Source organism: Carcharhinus amblyrhynchos, chromosome 4 (assembly GCF_965287045.1).
Source record: "Carcharhinus amblyrhynchos chromosome 4, sCarAmb.v2.hapA, whole genome shotgun sequence".
NCBI classification, from domain to species: Eukaryota; Metazoa; Chordata; class Chondrichthyes; order Carcharhiniformes; family Carcharhinidae; genus Carcharhinus; species Carcharhinus amblyrhynchos.
In genome coordinates, this window is record NC_137327.1 from 115,528,311 (window position 1) to 115,548,311 (window position 20,001).

Genomic DNA, 20,001 nt, shown 5'->3' on the forward strand with positions numbered 1-20,001 from the left:
CAGGTCCCCAGAGCATTAGCTGGAAATACTACTCCAAGAAAATACCACTGTGTCACTGCCTCCCTCCCAGCATGCACTCTGCATCAAGCCAGGGTTGATCCCTTGGCTTAACGGCAATGGTACAGTGGGGGATATGCCAGGCCATGAGGTTACAGATTGTGGTCGAGTACAATTCTGCTGCTGTTGATGGCCCACAGCACATCATGGGTGCCCAGTCTTGAGCTGCTAGCTCTGTGGCACAGTGGTAATGCCACAAAACACAAGACAGGAGTATCCTCGGATGGCACAGTGACAGTGGTTAGCACTGCTGCCTCACAGCACTAAGGACCTGGGTTCAATTCCTGGCTTCAATGACTGTCTGTGTGGAATTTGCACGTGCTCCCCGTTTCTATGTGGTTTCCTCCCACAGTCTGAAAGACATGCTGAATTCCCCCCTCAGTGTCCCCAAATAGGCACTGGAGTGTGGCAACTAGGGGATTTTCACAGTAATTTCATTGCAGTGTTCATGTAAGCCTATTTGTGACACTAATAAATAAACCTCAATGTGAAGGCAGGACTTTGTAACCACGAGGAGCTTGCAGTAGTCACTCCAACTATACTGTCATGGACAGATAAATCTGCAACAGGAAGATTGGCAAGATAGTCAAGTAAGTTTTACATCTTGTTGGTTCCCCAACTGCCACAGTTTAGCAGGTATATCAACTTGGCAAGTAGTAGAGGCACTCGTGGATATTTTGTGCCCTTGCCAACCTTAGTACTCACTCCAATTGGTGTTCAAATTTAAGCCCTCATTCCCACTTGCCTGCATATTTCTCTCATTGACAATTTTAAATTCAAATTACTACATAATTCAATGTTTAAAATCAACAATTTGGAACTATTCGTGGACTGCTTCTCAAACTCTATTTTACATTTGGCCACCTCCATTGAACTGGCTGGCTATTAATCTTCCATCCATCCCGTCATGGAATTAGTCTTGCTCACCCATCACCCCTGCTCGACAACATGTTTGCTTCCTCAATGATCCTTCCAATTTAAAATTCTCAACCTGGTGATTAAATCCATTCACCATCTCATTCTTCCCCCTCTGCCTCCAGCCCGACAATGCTCCCCATCCCACTTGAGATCACTGTCCCTCTAACTGGTGAGTCTTTCTATAACTGATTTGCATGCTAAACCTGGATTGGTGCAGATGAATAATAGAAAAGCAATCCAATCCTGGGCTTCAGGTGACAGCAAACTGTGATAATGAAGTTCAACTGAGAATTGTAATTCAGATTGAACTAAATTCACAAATAGCTGTTCAATATTTTTACAAGTCATCATACTTCGTGATTAATTTCTCCTTTTCTAATTCTTTCCATTTTCTTTATGTCTTTATTTCATCTCTTCCATTTCTCAGTTCCTGTAAAACGAAGGCCTGTAGCTTTGCAGAGGCTGTGAGTAATAAGGCTACAGGTACATAGTTCACTCACATGCAGATCACTATACATACTAACAAAAAGTTAACTAAAATTGCATTCTTTGGAAATTATAAGGCTCATCCAAGCTACAGCCAATGATCGATCTACTGCGATTAGTTTGTGCAGTTTATAGACAGTTAAATGATGGAAATCATTTGAAAACATCAGAAAATCTAATGCAGGCTAGGAAAGATTAAAGGGTGCACTGTTTTTGACCAGCGTCTCAGTTATAAACCCACCATTTTACCCTCTTTAAAAAACGTCTCCCCCAAATTACTGTTACTTCCTTCAGATAACAACCAGAGCACAAGAAAGTCCAAAGAAGTGTGGGTTAGGTGGATTGGCCACGCTAAATTGATCCCAGTTTCGGGGGATTAGCAGGGTAAATGCATAGGGGTTATGGGAATAGGGCCTGGGTGGGATTGTGGTTGGTACAGACTTGATGGGCTGAACGGCCTCCTTCTGTACTGTAGGGATTCTATGGAAACTATACACCTAGCAACTTATTCTGTTTACACACTAACTTGTAGAAATGATCAACTGCGTAACTTTTATACAGTTCTCTACTTGTAAACATCATAAACACCAATAGGTCAAAATTGCCACTTTTTGTAAAGTAATTAGACTGGAGAATGAAGCTCTTTCACTCAGCTAGCTTGGGCCAATTTCATTGGTGAAAATCTAAATCTCTACTCTGATTTCTAGCATCGTTTGCAGGAGACACTAGAGGACATGGCAGTGACTGCATTCTCTGTCTTTATATTTGTGCATACAGAAGACCAATTATATTTTTAAACACAGCACAATCAGGAATGGAGACTGTGGGCACAAGTATGAATGAAGGCGGGGAATACACTGCTGTGATTTCTTACTGAAAATCCAGAGAAGAGAACTGGGAGGTTTTTCTGAGTAGGCGTGTGGTATTCTGGATAGGCTATACATAACTCAATTTCTCTCTGCCAAAAGATTAACTCAACTCCTGGATAATTCTGTTAACAAATCAGAAGAAAATACTTCTCTATGAAAAGCCCCTTTTGGCTGCTGATACTAGTTGCTGACTCTTTCACACATCAGCTGCAGGAAAGGGGAAGGGGAGAATTAAAAGCACTCATACAAATATGCTGCAGCTTCTAGTCTGCACATTCAATTAGCAATTTGCACATCATCTTACATAACTGGGCAGTTCTTTTGCAGAGTTCCGGATATCACTGCTCCAGAGGGAAGCAGCCCTCACTCCAGTTCTGGCACCAATAATTAATTCATCAAGTTAAATATAGATGAGGGAGGCCATACAGACATAACGCACAGCCCCTCCATCACACAAGACAATGTTTTTTTTTTGAATAAAGATATGGAGTTTTGCCATCAGCCTACGCAGAGTCTTTACCGTGAACTAACATCATTTGAAACTTGCCTTTTATTAATTTGGTTTGAAGCGAGATCTCAGATTCACCTTTTCTGTTCACAGTCCATTATGGCATGGTGGGTGGCACACTAATTAGCACTGCTGTCTCACAGCACCAGGGACACAGGTTCAATTCCCGGCTTGGGTCATTGCGCAAACACCACACAGACATTCTCCCCGTGTTTGTGTGGGTTTCCTCCTGGTGCTCTGGTTTCCTCCCACAGTCCGAAAGACATGCTGGTTAGGAGCATTGACCATACTAAATTCTTCCTGTGTACCCGAACAGGCATCAGAGTGATTTTTTTATTCATTTGTGGAACATTGGTGTCGCTGGCTTGCCAACATTTATTGCCCATCCCTAGTTGATAGACAACCATATTGCTCTGGAGTCACATGTAGGCCAGACCAGGTAAGGATGGCAGATTTCCTTCCCTAAAGGACATTAGTGAATCAGATAGGTTTTTCCAACAATCGAAAATGTTTTCATGGTCATCAATAGATTTTTAATTCCAGATATATTTTGTTGAATTCAAATTCCACCATCTGCCATATGGCAACCAGGGGAGTTTCACAGTAACTTCACTGCAGTGTTAATGTAAACCTACTTATGACAGTAATAAACAAACTTAAAACTTAATTCCTCGATCTCAATTATAATGAAAATCCCAAATTTTTCCAATTTTACCTTGTAACTCAGTCTCTGAACTCACACATGGAGCGTGTCCCCTAGCTTCAAAGTTGTGACATTTTGTTCTAATGATTGGTCATTAAATGTTAACTCTGCCTCTCTCATTTTTTTCTCCACAGATGTTGCTTGACCTCTGAGCATTCCCAGCATTTTACTATTATTTCACACTCCCAGCATTCACAATATTTTGCAATTTTCACAATCAGTCATCCACGTTAGACTAAATAGACTGGGTCTGTACTCGTTGGAGTTTAGAAGGCTGAGGGGGGATCTTATAGAGACATATAAGATAATGAAGGGGATAGATAGGGTAGAGGTAGAGAGATTCTTCCTGCTTAGAAAGGATAGCAGGACTAGAGGGCACAGCCTCAAAATAAGGGGGGGTGCAGTTTAGATCGGAGTTGAGGAGGAACTTCTTCACTTAAAGGTTGGTGAGTCTCTGGAATTCTCTGCCCATTGAAGTGGTGGAGGCGGCTACCTTGCTGAATATATTTAAGTCACAGGTAGATAGGTTTCTGATAGACAAGGGAATTAAGGGTTATGGGGAGAAAGCGGGAAGTTGGAACTGATCCACTTCAGATCAGCCATGATCTTATTGAATGGCGGGGCAGGCTCAAAGGGCTAGATGGCCTACTCCTGCTCCTATTTATGTTCTTATGTTACCTCTCTAAATGTTTTAAAATTCATACGAGATGTGGGCATCACTGCCTAGGTAGCATGCATTGCCCATCCCTAGTTGCCCTTTAGGCGATAGTGAGCTGCATTCTTGAACTGCTGCAGTCCATGAGGTATAGGTATACCCAAAGCGCTGTTGGGTAGGGAGTTCCCAGATTTTGACTCAGTAACAGCAAAGAAACAGTTATTGTCTCTGGGTCCCCTTTTCACCACATTAGACTCCATCAATAAACTCATGTCAACGAGTAGTCCTAGACGGACTTGTAGCTGCATAATGCATTACTGTTCAGGCTATGCCTTGTTGGGTCAAGTCTGCTTGAGTGAAGCTAGTACCAATGACAGCTTTGCATCAGTAACTGTAATTGGGGCTTTATGGGTGATGAAGTTCATCACTTATGTAGGCCTCAGATGGTCTGTTAATGTATTTACATGCTGAACAGTCTCACTCTGCAATATACATCTTCAATTAAACAAAACAATCTAATCCAAAGGGGATCCACAAGCAAATATCAAGATTACTTCCTTGTCATGAAACTTATCATCAAGGGAATGACTTAGATTTTCCCACAGATTTTATCAAACAAGGTTGAGCACGCAAGTGAAAATTAGCTACATTTTGACAATAACACAGGCTTATACACAGAACCCAAACTACCCAATAGTAGCCTAAACAAAGACAGAATTGAAGCTATTAACTGTTTGCCAGACCCAGTTTGTAAAGGCAGTTGCAATTTACTATCTTGGATTGGTTCATGTGTTCAGAAATACAGGAACTGCTCAATATTTGTTGAATCTGAGGGAAGTTTGCTGTCAGCTTCTAAGAAATACTAACCATATAGACTCCGCACCTTCCAATTTATAAGCTTAGAGACAGAAAGAAACTCACGTTCGCAAAGATCAGCTGTGATCTAGTTGAATGGCAGAGTAAGGCCGAGGGATCATGTGGCCTGCTCCTATGTTGCTACATCACATGTATGGGAGAGTGTGATACTTTTGGAAGAAGAAAGGCTTATGCTGTCCTTGAGCCTGCTCCACCCGCCCACTGATTCATTTATCACCCTCGATATCCTTACCAATGGAAATCTGTCAATCTCAATCTGGAAAGTTTCTACTAATCCCCATAGAGCACAGCTATTTAAGGGGCAGTTTCCAGATTCCTATTACCCTGGATATAAAGAAAAGCTTCCTCATTTCACTCTGAACAGCCTTGTTCTAATTTTATGTTCCCTTATTTTAGATTCCTCCACCTGAGAGAATAGTTTCACTCTATCAACCCTATCAAATCCTAGAATCGTCTGCAACCCTTCGATCCGATCACTGCTCACTCTGCTAAAATCACTTTTACATGCTTGGTAATGATATCAATAACTAGTCAGCTTTCATTTATGCAAACTTGCTCAACTTGATTACCAAGATAGGTTTTAATCACTTAATTACAAGTTTGCTGTTCTATTTATGATTCTTAACTCAAATGATTGCACAATCCCATTTTCAGGGCAAGTGATGGATTATTCAGAGCAGATTGTACTAACATTTAGCTTCAAAACGGCAGAATGATGCTAATATAAACACACCTCTCTAAGGACAAGTAACATTGTTTTATACAAAAACCTCATTGGAACACAAAATGGCACAGAGACTGCTGCTTTCTCTGAGGGACGGTGCAATGGGGAATTGAGAGTAAATCAGATAAAAAAAAATTACTATTTAATTCAGAAAGTTAAGATATCAATCAAGCTGAAGAATATTTTGCCAGCTGCAGATTGTGAGAATTGAAATTTCAGTGGCCACATACCAGGATGAGATTGCTGAACATTAGAAATCAAGAAAATTAGAACTAGCCAAAGTCACAGATTGATCGGCAGAGTCCACTCAGCCCTTCAAGGTGAACACGCATTAACGGTCAAGCCAATCACAGGTACCAAGCAAACAAACCTGAACCAAGGATGAGTATAATGAGGCACAGCCTCGATGCAGAAACTGGAATAGAATACACCCTCAGTCTAAATTATGGCCAGTAAACCATACCAACACATTCAGTGAGCAGGATTATTAACTATAAGTCAATGATACCTTGGGGGTTACCACTCCAACAGCTCATTCACAAACAGTACAAACTAAAACTCTCACCAACTTTTACAGATGCTCCATAGAAAGCAACCTTTCTGGTTATATCACAGCTTGATATGGCTCCTGCTCTGCCCAAGACCGCAAGGAACTAAAAAAGGTCACAAACATAGCCCAGTCCATCACTCAAAGCAGCCTCCCATCCACTGACTCTGTCTACACTTCCCACTGCCTCGATATAATTAAGGACCCCAGGCACCCAGACATACTTTCTTTGCCTTCTTCCGTCGGAAAAGATACAAAAGTCTGAGGTTACATACCAGCCGACACAAGAACAGCTTCTTCCCTGCTGCTGTCGGACTTATCTTGCATTAAGTTTATCTTTCTCTACACCCTAGCTATGACTGTAACACTACATTCAGCACTCTCTCCTTTCCTTCTCTGAACGATACGCTTTGTCTGTGTAGTGCACAGGAAACAATACTTCTTGCTGTATACTAATACACATGAGAATAAATCAAATCAAAAAGTATGAATCCTCATTTCTGGTCAAACAGATTTTTGGGAGAGTGAAATTCCCTTTTGACTTTTTCAACTGGACACATTGCCATTCCTAATTAAAGTGTACAGGCAAGGAGATGAAACAATGACATGAAGATTAAACGTCGAGTGCAGTGCTAATTTCTCAGAGGACTATCTGAATGGTGCTAAGGAAGCTGGCCGAGAACACAAAGGAACATTGTTCCATTATTAAAAAAGGCATATAGAAACAGACCAGAAAATTAATTACGGACCAGTTAGCCTAACATCAATGTAGGGAAAATGATAGATTCTATTATAAAGGATAATAATAACAATACCAATTGGATTAGACAAAGTTATGATATGGAGATGCCGGCATTGGACTGGGATAAACACAGTAAGAAGTGTCACAACATCAGGTTAAAGTCCAATACGTTTATTTGGTAGCACAAGCCATAGCCATTAGACAAAAACAGCACAGTTTTATGAAAGGAAAATCACATTTGACAATCCTACTGGCACTTTTTGGGAACATAAGTAGAATAAATAAGAGTGAACCAGTGAATATGGTGAACTTGGATTTTTAGGAAGCAGAATTAACACACAAGAGTTAGTGTACAAAATTAAAGTGCACAGGAGTGGCATGAATTGAAAATGGTTAGCAGACAGGAAGCAGGGAGTTGGAATAAATGGGTCTTTTTCAGAGTGGTAGGCGGTGACTTGTGGGGTCCCACAGGGATCAGTGCTGAGACCCCAGCTATTCACAATGTATATATTATCGAGATGAGGGAACTAAAATAATATTTCCAAGTTTTCTGACGAGGTGAAACTTAGTGGGAATGTGAGTGGTAAGGAGGATGTTAAATGGCTTCAAGATGATTCAGTTGAGTGAGTGGGCAAATATGTGGCTGATGCCGCATAACGGGATAAATGTGAAGTTACCCAATCTGAACGGAAAAACAGGATGGCAGAGTATTAATTAAATGGTAATAGGTTGTGAAATGTTGGTGTACAAAGGGATCTTGGTGTCCTTGTACACCTGACACTAAAGCAAGCAGGCAGGTACAGAAAGCAGTTAGGAATACAAATGGCATGTTGGCTTTCACTGCAACATGATTTGAGTACAAGAGCAAGGATGTCTTACTACAGCTGCACATAGCCTTGGTGAGACCACACCTGGAATACTGCGTAATTCTGGTCTCCTTACCCAAGAAAGAATATACTTGCCATACAGGGGTTTCAGCAAAGGTTCACAGACTGATTCCTGGGATGGCAGAATTGTTGAACGGAGAGATTGGATCGGCTAGACTTGCATGCACTGGAGTTATGAAGAAGAAGAGGGGATATAATTTGTATAAATTTCTTACAGGATGGACAGACTGAACGCAGGGATGTTCCTCTGGGTGGAGGGACGGAGGGGTGTCTAGAACAAGGGGTCAGAATCTCAGGAAAAGGGGTAGACCATTTAAGACAGATGAGGAGGAATTTCTTCACTCAGAGCTTGGTGAATCTGTGGAATTGTCTACCACAGAAGGCTGTGGAGGTCAAGTTACTGAATATATTTAAGGAAATAGATTTTTAGACTCTAAAGGTGTCAAGAGTTAGAGGGAAAGCAGAGGAGTATTGTGTTGAGATAGAGGATCAGCCATGATTACATTTAATTGTGGAGCAGGTTCAAAGGGCCAAATGGCCTACTACTGCTTCTATTTTCCATGTCTCTATGTCTACATTTCTGCTGAGTGAGCTGGTGACCCTTTAGGCAAAAGGCTAAGTAGGCATTTGGCAATGATAAACTCTGAAACTTCTGGGGCTCCAATTCTGGACAGGCATATGCAGAGGCATGATGAAATGAGCGTGGTGATGTGTGCTTTTATTTAGCTGTTGCAAAAGGAACTTTGTGTATACAGAATGCACAAGCTTGTCCCTTCTGAGTCAGACAGGCATGGACGTTGTTACTGGCAATCTCCAGTTACTCTTTATTGCTCTAGTGATAAAATGCCCAAGCTTCTCTCTCTGTTTCAGAGATAATCAGAAATAGATGCAGTAAGTAATGTGACAAAAGTGGATTATGATATTATTACATTCTCTGCAACATACCAATCCAATGGGTAATTTTCTTACACGCAAGCAGTCCCAGGAAGAGTACAAACTACAAATTACATCTACACATTTTTGATTCCTGTGCACAAATCATCCTGTACATTAATTCCCCATTGACCTGCACATTCCCATTCTCCGCTTCTTTCCAGAAATTTCTGTCTGAAATGCATCTCTGCAGTTTCTCCTCCCCTCACCCTGACAATCCCAATCCAAATTCTTGTTCTTGCATGCCGAGTTAATTAGAGATGCTGAAAGTTTACATCACGCATAAATTCCTCCTTCCTTACTAACTCATGTTGCTGTGATGCCCTGTGGCCCACACACCTTATCCACCACAGGTACAACCTCTATTAACAACTGTGAATTTCTGTTCTCCCATTGAGAGTCAGCATTAGTCCTTATTTTGATTTGTCACATATATATTAGTATACAATGAAAACTGTTGTTTCTTGTACACTATACAAAGCATAACATTCATAGAGAAGGACTGTATTGCAACCTGGTCAGTCCCTTCAGCCAGTGAAATCTGGTGTACTAGAACCACTCAGGAGGTATTGGAGCATTTGCAGCATAGTTTTCATGTCGTTGTTTCAGTGCTAAGCTTGCATCATGTCAGTCGGATATTAAGACTTGAAATGAGTAAAGAAGCAGAGGGAAAATCTCTCCTCCTGAGTAACATGAAACCTATGCTGCAAATGCTTCAATAACTCCTGAGTGGTTCTAGTACACCAGATTTCACTGGCTGAAGGGACCGACCAGATTGCAATACAATCCTTCTCTATGAACATTATGCTTTGTCTGTATAGTGTGCAAGAAACAATAGTTTTCATTGTATACTAATATATGTGACAAATCAGAATAAGGATTAATGCTGACTCTCAATGGGAGAGCAGAAATTCACAGTCATTTATAGAGGTTGTACCTGTGGTGGATAAGGTGTGTGGGCCACAGGGCATCACAGCAACGTGTGTTAGTAAGGAAGGAGGAATTTGCGCGTGGTGTAAACTTTCATCAGCCCTCTTCTCCAGTGTCAAGACGGGTTGTAATCTTGGACTCAAGCTACAAGTTTACTGATTAGTGACACGTAACACTGCAATGAAGTCACTGTGAAATTCCCCTAGTCACCACATTCCGATGCCTTTTCGGGTCAATGCACCTCACCAATACGTCTTTCAGAATGTGGGAGGAAACAGGAGCACCCAGAGGAAACCCAAGCAGACACAGGGAGAACATGCAAACTCCACACATACAGTAACCCAAGCCAGAATTCAAATCGGGTCCCTGGAGCTGTGGGGTATACTGTGGGGTAACCACCGTGCGAGCTGATGTAAAATAACAGCTTTGCACTGAGGGTAAACTTGCAATACAGCAAGTTTGTAGAGGACTGACATTGGAATACAAATGTAATGAGGGACACTGTCAAAGTAGCAGGAAGATCGATTGTTTTGATGGAGTGAAGAAAGCTCTAATCAGGATCTGATCTGTGCTATAAATGCTCAAGCTGATACTCAGTTAACTGGATTTTGGGGAGATTCTGCAGAGTATAGGGAGAGGGTGACATAGTGGGAATGCCATTGGACTAGTGATCCTGGGGCCCAAGCTGATGCTTGGGAAACACAGTTCAAATTCCACCACAGCAGCTGATGGTATTAGAAACAAGTCTCAGTGATGGACTCTGGATGTCTCATTGATTGTTGAAAAACTCATTTAGTTCACTAATGCTTTTCAGCGAAGGAAATCTGCCATCCTTATCTGATCTGGTCTCTGGGGCGAAGATGGCCTTGTGGTATTAGCATTAGACTATAAATCCAGAATCACAGTTAATGTTCTGGGAGCCTGGGTTCAAATCCTGCCATAGCAAATAGTGGAATTGAATTCAATAAACAAATCTGGAATTAAGAATCTCCTGATGATCATGAAACCTTTGTCAATTGTCAGAAAAACCCATCTGCTTCACCAATGTTTGGGAAGGAAATCTGCCATTCTTATCTCATCTGGCCTACAGAGCCTTACCTGGCCTGTGACTCTAGAGCCACAGCAAACTGCCCTCCAAGAGCAACTAGCGATGGGCAATAAATGCAGGCCCAGCCAGAGACACCCATGTCCCATGAATGAATAAAAAAATTTAGAAAGTGGATCAATTTCTCATCATTTAGAAGACACAGATTTACAACTGCGCATTCAAATGACAGCACAGCCTACAGACATATTGCAAAATGCCAAAACCACCTAGCTTACATTATCTACTGGGTACGTGTTCATTTGCTCTGAACTACACTCAATAAAACAACTGAATTTCAATGACAAGATTCTGTTTTTAGCTGCTTGATATGGATTACGCACATGCACTTTAACACAATGAAAAAAATGGAAGGAATTATAACCAAATCGAAGCAGCTAAACATAAAAAAAGTCCAGTCAGGAAGTGCTGCCGCCCAGACACCAGTGAACTATAGCAACTACAACACCTGACTTCAAAAGCATTTCTCTTCCGTGTACAAAGTGGATGGCCTGTTTGCTCCAGTTTAGGAACTCACCCAGTGAGTTCCTATTCTGCTTCAGACAATCATTTGACAATAATCACCTTCAATAAACAGGTCTCTTTTAAAATTATTTTTCCAAGAGGTGTAGGCATTGCTTACAACTTTTCTTGCCCAAATCTAACTGCCCTTGAACTGAATGGCTTGCTCAGCCATTTCAGAGGTTGTGGGTTTGGAATCACACAGAGACCAGATCAGGTAAGGATGGCAGATTTCCTTCACTGAAAACCATTAGTGAACCAGATGAGTTTTTCCAACAATCAATGAGGCATCCAGGGTCCATCAGTGAGATTCAATTCTAATACCAGGAGCTGTTGTGGTGGGATTTGAGCCTGTGTTCCCAGAGCATCAGCCTGGGTCTCAGGATCACTAGTCCAGTAGCATTCCCACTACACCACCCTTTCCCGTTAATGCACAGAATCTTCCAACAGAATAGGGTATTCGGCCCATCATGCCTGTGCTGGCTCTTTCAATGCACTACCTAATTAATCCCATTCCACTTGAAGCACTTTTTCCAATTCCCCTTTAAAATTACTGGTGAATTTTGCTTCAACCACATTCAGGCAAAGCATTCCAGATTCTGTAATTGTAACTTGTATTAAAACATTCTCATTTCTCTCTTTTTGGCATTGGAAACAGTTTCTCCTTATTTACTCTATCGAAACCCTTCAGAACTTTGAACACCTCAATTAAATCTAATGGTCTCCAATGAGAATAATCAAAGCTTCTCCAGCCTGAAGTTCCCCATCATTAGTATCATTCTGGTACATCTCCTCTCCAAAGGTTTAACATCCTTCCTAAAATGTGGTGGGCAGAATTAAACAAAATACTCTGGCTGAGATCTAACTGGTGATTTATGCAGGTTTAGCACCATTTCCATGTCTTTGTTAATAAAACCAATGATCCTGTTGTACTTCTCAATTTGTCCAGCTATCTTTAAGGTTTATTGTAAATAGTACTGAGTATGGCGTGGGAGCAGAAAAGCCTGGGGCATCAACAGTCATGCGAGGACTCTTTCCAACACAGATCAGAAAAGTAACAAGGATACTGACAGAAAATGAAAATCTCAAAAAGAAATCGCACATGCACAATATTAAAAGAAGTTGAGTAAGGGCTGGCGCTTCCTGCATCTGACCCGATGGACAACTTTGGACAGGATCATTTGGATCATCTCACTCAATGCATCAAGGATTGGATTACTTGGTACCTATCACATAGCTTCAATCCAAAATCCAGTTCCAATCATTTTCATAGATCTCAGGATATAAATAGCAATGACAATGGTTTGAGATTCATCCACTAGGGCAGTGATAATTTCAGGAAACTGTGCATTGGGAGTTTTGGAAAAGCAAACTTTAAACTGGAAAATATAGCAAGCAATGAAAGCATAAGTTGCCTGGTCTGAAGAGCTTTCCATTTATTCAATCCCTTCAGGGCACTGCAAGATGCACCTTGTCACTGGTTTAGTTTTGGAGTGTAGCCACTATTCAGTAAGCAATAGTGACATCAACAGAAGTCCCACAGGTATCAAGTGAATGAAATTCCCAGTTGTTCTGTTTTGCATGGCAGTGCTTTGAGTCAGAAATTGTCACTGTGACTCCAGGAAAAACTCAAGCCCTCCTTTGAATAATGTCACAAAAAACCTTTATTTCCACCTGAATATGCAGAAAGGGCTTCAGTTTAAACATCTCACAACACCTCCAAAAGTGCAGAGCTTTCTTAGTAATGTGCTGATGGCTAAGAACACACTAGGCCACACAGTTCATCAAACCTACTCCCCCATCCAATATGATTACAGCTGATTTTCAGTCTCAATTCCATTTTCCCAGCTGATCTGATATCCCTTCATTTTCTTTCAGAACAGTACTCTGAAAGTTCGTGCTACCAAATAAAGGAGGACTTTAACCTGGTGGTATATAAGACTTCTTACTGTGCCTTCATTACCTGAAATTAATAAACTGTCAATCCCATGAAGTAACAACCCTTGGGGTCAGGAATTCCACAGATTCACGACCCTGAGTGAAGAAATTTCTCCTCATCTTAGTCCTAAATGATCAGCCTCATTTCCTGAGACTCTGTCCCTGTGCTGTCAATTCACCAACCAGCAGAAACAATCTCAGTGTCAAACCCTTTCAGAGTCTTATATACTTCGATAAGCTCTACACCCTAGCTATAACTGTGACACAATATTCTGCACCCTCTCCTTTCTTTCCCTATGCTTTGCCGGTATAGCACACAAGAAACAATATGTTTCATTGTATACTGAAACATATGACAATAATAAGTCAAACCAATCAAATCAAAACTCTCATTCTTCTAATTCCAGAAAAGATTGGCCTAAGTTACTGAGCCTAGCGAAGGGTCAGTTAGCTCAGCTGGCTGCAGTGTGGCGAGATGGATGCCAAGGACTCAGGTTCAACATTTGACAAGCTACAATATTTGATGTGGGGGAGCTATCTGCTCGCTGGGCCCTATTTTTGATATGGAGTGGCTCCCTTTCTTTGTTGATAATAGAACAGCTCTCTCATCCTGAAAACCAATTCAGTGAAAGCAAAATACTGTGGATGCTGGAAACCTGAATAAAAACAGAAAATGCTGCAAAAGCTCAGCACACCTCTTCTTCAGAATCATATTGGATTTGAAACATTAATTCTGTTTCTGTCCACAGATACTGCCCCAGACTTGCTTAGTATTTGCAGCATTTTGTTTTTGTTAGCAATCTGGTAACCCCCCAGTGCAAATATATACATCCTTAGACATGGAGACAAAATGATGCAAAGTATTCCAGGCGTAGTCTCAAGAAGGCCCTGTACGATCACAGCAAGATTTCTGTGATCTTATATGTCATATCCTTTACACTAAAGCCAGGCCATCGCCTGCCCCTATTCACCATGCTAACTTCCTGTGTTCCTTGAATGAGTAACTATAGAACTCTAAATCAACATTTAAAAGTTTTAAAAATATTCCACTTATTTATTTTTCCCAGAGGGAATCATCTCACATTTCTCCATATATATTCCAGCTGTCATATTGCTGCTCCCTCACTAAAGCTGTCTGTACCTCTTTGCAGCCAGTGTCCTCCTCAGTTTGCATTCTCGCCTAGCTTCATAACATCAGCAAATTTAGCAGTTTTGGAAGTTCAACATGTGCTATGTCAATGTGATGTGCTACCAAACGCAGTCAACATTCATAGGTAAGCAGGCCCACAGTGCTCACACTGACAAGTACTGCTCAAAGGCCAATATTTATTCCCTGTACTTCTCTGTAAAGATATAGTTATTTACTAGATAAGATTATAGCCAGTTGTCGCAAGCCAAAAACACAATGAGATGATAAGATCAAATGACTGAACAATTCATCATCTTTAATGATGGGTTGCGCAACAGATTTGGACTGTTAGGTGAATAGTATTTGTGCCACGAAATGCTGGATAATGGCCAACCACCTTCCGGAATATTGTCATCACTGGTCAAAAGCTTCAAGTTTCTTGGTTTCCAGATCACAACAATCACCTGGTCCCTCCATGCTAACACTAAAGTTAAGAAAGCCCACCAATGCCTCTGCTTTCTCTGGAGGCAGAGGAAATTCGGCATGTCAGCTACGACCTCACCAACTTTTACAGATGCACCATAGAAAGCACTCTCTCATCACGCAAACCAGCCTCCCATCCACTGACTCTGCCTATACTTCCCAATAGCTCGGAAAAGCAGCCAGCATAATCAAGGACCCCACGCACCCTGGACATATTGTCTTCCATATTTTTCCATCAGGAAAAAAGGTACAAAAGTCTGAGGTCACGTACCGGCCGACTCAAGAATAGCTTCTTCCCCGCTGCCATCAGACGTTTGAATGGACCTACCTCACATTAAGCTGATCTCTCTCTACCCCGTAGCTATAGCTGTAACACTACATGCTGCACTCTCTCCTTCTCCCGTTTATCCTATGAATGATATGCTTTGCCTGTACAGCACACAAGAGACAATACCTTTCACTGTATACATGTGACAATAATAAATCAAATCAATCAAGTGAGCTGCTTTGTCCTGGATGTTGTTGAACTTCTGGAGCGTTGTTGGAATTGCACTCATCCAAGCAAGTGGAGAGTATCCAAACACACATTAGACTCTCACCTTGTAGATGAACAGGTTTTGGGGAATCAGGAGGTGAGTTACACGCTACAGGATTCCTAGTCTCTGATCTGCCCTGGTAGCCACAGTATTTACATGGCTGAGTTCAGTTTAGTTTCTGGTCATTGTAATCACTTGTATAGATACTGCAATCAGCTCCTGAGGAAAGGCAACTTTTCAGTCAGGATATTGCTGTGCCTGGCTTCTCAATGATATACCATCACCGTCGGTTGCATCTGATACTTCATGGCACAACCACTGCTGCAGAAAAGGACCCAATTGTGTGAAAGGCTTGGAATTCCTGCCCACTGCAAACCATTCACTTCCAGAGCAAAGCAGATAATTAGTGACCTGGGGCTAGGGTGGGAGACTGGAATCCGGATAGAAGACCTGTCATGATCTTATTGAATGGTGGGGCAGACACAAGGGGCTGCATGGCCTACTCATTTATTTTTATTTCAGGAGAGACCTGCAGCAAGAACTAGCTGTGTATGTGTGGGGAAAGGAAGCTCCTCCATATTGGGGGATGGGGAGCTTTGTAAATTGTGGGTTAAAGGGAGAAATATTTGAGGCAAAAGCTTGGGAAGCAATTCTAAAACAGAAGGAGCCCTTTTAAGAATTGTGCAGTGTGGCCTGTGAACTGGGAGTGGAGTCCACAGGGGTAAGGGACAATGGAAAAGGTTAAACGAGGCTTGCTTGTTCTGGGACTATGGTGTTATTCAATGACTTATTTTTCCTTTCTTGAAGGTTAATATTTTTGAAGTTGGCTTTTTTAAAAAATGAATCAAGCAGCAATGCAAGAACAACTTCATGGAGCTTTGCTAATAGAGTATTCCTACAAATGGAATAGACAGAATTTAGAGGGATACGATTCTAAATCAGTTGCTAAAACTAACACAGTATCAGAGTTTCATTGAATGATGGAGCGATAAATATGTCTTTCAACAAACTTGAGAAAACTACACAAAACTTGTATATAGCACCTTCAATGTAGTTAAAAATGTCCCAGGAGTTATCAGACAAAAATTTTTACTGAACCAATACTAGGTCAGATGACTAAAAGTTGGTCAAAGAGGTGGTTTTGAAGAATGCTTTATAAGGAGGAAAGCAAGGTAGAGGGTCAGAGAGACTTAGGGAAAATAATTTCAAAATTGAGGGCCTGGGCAGTTGACAACGTTTTTAGGGACAAGAATTAGAGGAGTATGGACTTGTCAGTGTTGTGGAGATGAAGGAGATTACAGAGATAGGGAGAGGAAAGGTCACAGAATGATTTGAAAGTAAGGATGGGAACATTAAAAATCAAGATGTTACTAAAGCAGGAGCAAACGTGAGTGCAGTGGCAATGGGCAAACAGGATCTTGATGCGAGTTAGGATACTGATGGCAGAGAATTGGATAGGTTTAAGATTTTGAAGGATAGATGATGGAAGGTAGGTCCATAAATAATCACAGCTTGGAGATATCCCAAAACAAAATATTGCTGTCACATATACAGACATCATTGCCAAAATAAATTAGACAGCATTCTAGGTGGAATTGAAGGAATATTGTTGTTGCAAGGTTAATATTTTCATGTCAGCAACGACTAAGTATTTTCAATTGTTGAATTCTGGATCTTTCTTGTATTAATCTGTCAGGTATCAGTCAATACAGGCATCCATCTGTGCTGCACTTCAGTCCAATTTCATTCTTTCCTCAACAGGAAACACGCAAGACCAATCCCTAGCCAAACACAATGCTGATTTATACACAGCTGTTTCTCACATCTTATACTCAAGATTTCTTAATGGAGTCAGGAAAGCATACTGCAGGACACGACAATTATAAAACAAGATGTGATACAGAACGGCACAGTCAGATCATTTGCCCACAGCAATTACACCAGAATCAATGTGCTGAAATCTGTAAAGTTTTCTACGATATCAAACGGTGATGCAAACATACACCATCCATTAAATCTCCAAGGAAAAACCTTTAGGTACAAGGCCTGTTGGTTATTTTAGACAATACTTCACTCTCAGTGGTGTCAGAGGCAATTTTCCAAAAGATAAAATCCTAGAGGAAATATCAAACATGCAAAAACTAGGAGACACCAAGTCAATTAAAGGAGGAAAATCCCAAACACTGCACTTTGAAAACGTTCATGCAACATTTCTCAATAAAATATTTTTCCACCTTGCAATTTCAGATACACCTCTGAAGGAGTGAGTGAAATTGGTTTATTCCCATAAGAACGGGCACAAACTCAAGCCCCTTCCCACCCCCGCCAAACAAACCACAAATTCCATCTCTCTATGTAGTGCTTTAGTTTCAGAGTTAGATTTGCTCTCATTTCTTTTCAAAATGAAACTTACATAAGAAATAGGAGCAGGAGTAGGCCATCTAACTCTTCAAGCCTGCCCTGCCATTCAATAAAATCATGGCTGATCTGAAGTGGATCAGTTCCACTTTCCTGCTTTCTCCCCATGGCCCTTAATTCCCTTGTCTATCAGAAACCTATCTACCCGTGACTTAAATATATTCAGTGAGGTGGCCTCCACCACGTCAACGGGCAGAGAATTCCAGAGACTCGCCACCCTTTAAGTGAAGAAGCTCCTCCTCAACTCCAATCTAAACTGCACCCCCCCCCCTTACCTTGAGGCTGTGCCCTCTAGTCCTACTATCCTTTCTAAGCGGGAAGAATCTCTCTACCTGTACCCTATCTATCCCCTTCATTATCTTATACGTCTCTGTAAGATCCCCCCTCAGCCTTCTAAACTCCAACGAGTACCGACCCAGTCTATTCAGTTTCTCTTCATCGGCTAACCCCCTCATCTCCGGTATGAACCTTCTCTGCACTCTCTCCAAGGCCAATATATCCTTAACTTAATTTACTGTTAATTCAAGGATAATTCTGACAAATCCTAATCATTCATATAATCTCAAAGCAAAATACAGTGGATGCTGGAATCTTAAAGAAAAAGATCATCCTGCCTCGAAACTTTGGCTCTATTCTCTTTCCACAGATGTCAGACCTGTTGAGATTTGCCGTTTTTGTTCCTAATCAGTCACCTACAGGGTATAACTTGGAATAATGTAATATAGGTGATCATTTGGCCCAACATTCCTGAGCTAGCGCTTTGAATGACTGATCCAATTAATCCCACTCCTCACTCTTTTCCCATACCCTTGAAAATTCAAATATTTATCCAATTCCCTTTGGAAAGTCACTATTGAATCTGTTTCCAACACTCTGTCAGACAGTACATTCTGAAGTGTAAAGTTGCATTGAAATGTATTAGTTCTGTGATTCTTTGCCAGTTTCCCAGAATCTGTGTGCCTCTGGTTATTGACCCGCCTGTCACTGAGAACAGATTCTCCTTATTTCCTCTCACCAGCCCGCTCTGATTTACATTCAATCTCCCTCAAGCTCTCCACATTAACTGGAGGCTTTGTCCATGGACACAGTGAGGCGGTCAGTCGCAGGACAGTGGTCACTGCACCCAGGACAATGACCATTCCAGGCCCGGCCAGGGGGGTGTCAGACCTTGCACACTGCACACCCCCCAACCCCCGGCCAAGCCGGCCATCCATCCCCTGGGGGCCCGGGGTCAGGCCCGGCCCGGGGTCACTCACCCCCGCCTCAGGAGCGGAGCCACTGTCTCTCTCTCTCTCTCTCTCCCCTCCCCTCCCCTCGGGCCGAGGGCCAGATTACTCCGGCCCCGGGGTGATCCGGATGACCGGCTCCCAGACTCCCGCCCCGCTGCCGCTTACCGAGCTGCGCCCGGAGCCCCTTCAGCGACATCCCGCCATCCGCCATCTTCCCCCAGCAGCAGCGAGCCTGCGCACTGACAGCGACGGAGACAGGGAAAACCGCGCATGCGCAACGTGTCAGACAGAAGAAGTTTTGAAGTTTGTTAGTTTAACAAGTGGGCTTACATTCACGCTGCAGTGAAGTTACTGTGAAATTCCCCTAGTCGCCACACGCTGGCGCCTGCTCGGGTACACTGAGGGAGAATTTAGCATGGATAATGCTAAACTAACCAGCGCATCTTGGGGTGGCACGGTAGCACAGTGGTTAGCACCGCTGCCTCACAGTGCCAGGGACCCAGGTTCAATTACCCAGCTTGGGTCACTGTCTGTGTGGAGTTTGCACATTCTCCTCATGTTTGTGTGGGTTTCCTCTGGATGCTCCGGTCTCCTCCCACAGTCAAAAGATGTGCATGTTAGGTGGATTGGCCATAGTCAATTGCTGCTTAGTTTCAGGGGAATCAGGAGAGTAAATGCCTGGGGATAGAGCCTGGGTGGGAGCGTGGTCTGTCCAAACTTGATGAGCCAAATGGCCTCCTTCTGCACTGTAGGGATTTTATGTTCTAACCTTTATGTTCTAACCTTGCAGGTGCAGCAGGTGGTCAGGAAGGCGAATGGGATGCTGG

General features: G+C 42.1%; 1 protein-coding gene across 7 annotated transcripts in view; it reads right to left on the minus strand.

Annotated features, from left to right (window-relative positions):
- Positions 1-19,403, minus strand: part of map7d3 (MAP7 domain containing 3) — a 90,234-nt gene extending 70,831 nt beyond the window's left edge. For all 7 annotated transcript variants that reach the window (XM_080187782.1, XM_080187779.1, XM_080187781.1 and 4 more), the window contains exon 1: positions 19,340-19,403. In XM_080187782.1, the coding sequence (XP_080043908.1) occupies positions 19,340-19,385 (46 nt within the window). In that variant the 5' untranslated portion in view covers positions 19,386-19,403. The remainder of the gene's footprint in view (positions 1-19,339) is intronic.
- Between the last annotated feature and the right edge of the window lie 598 nt (positions 19,404-20,001).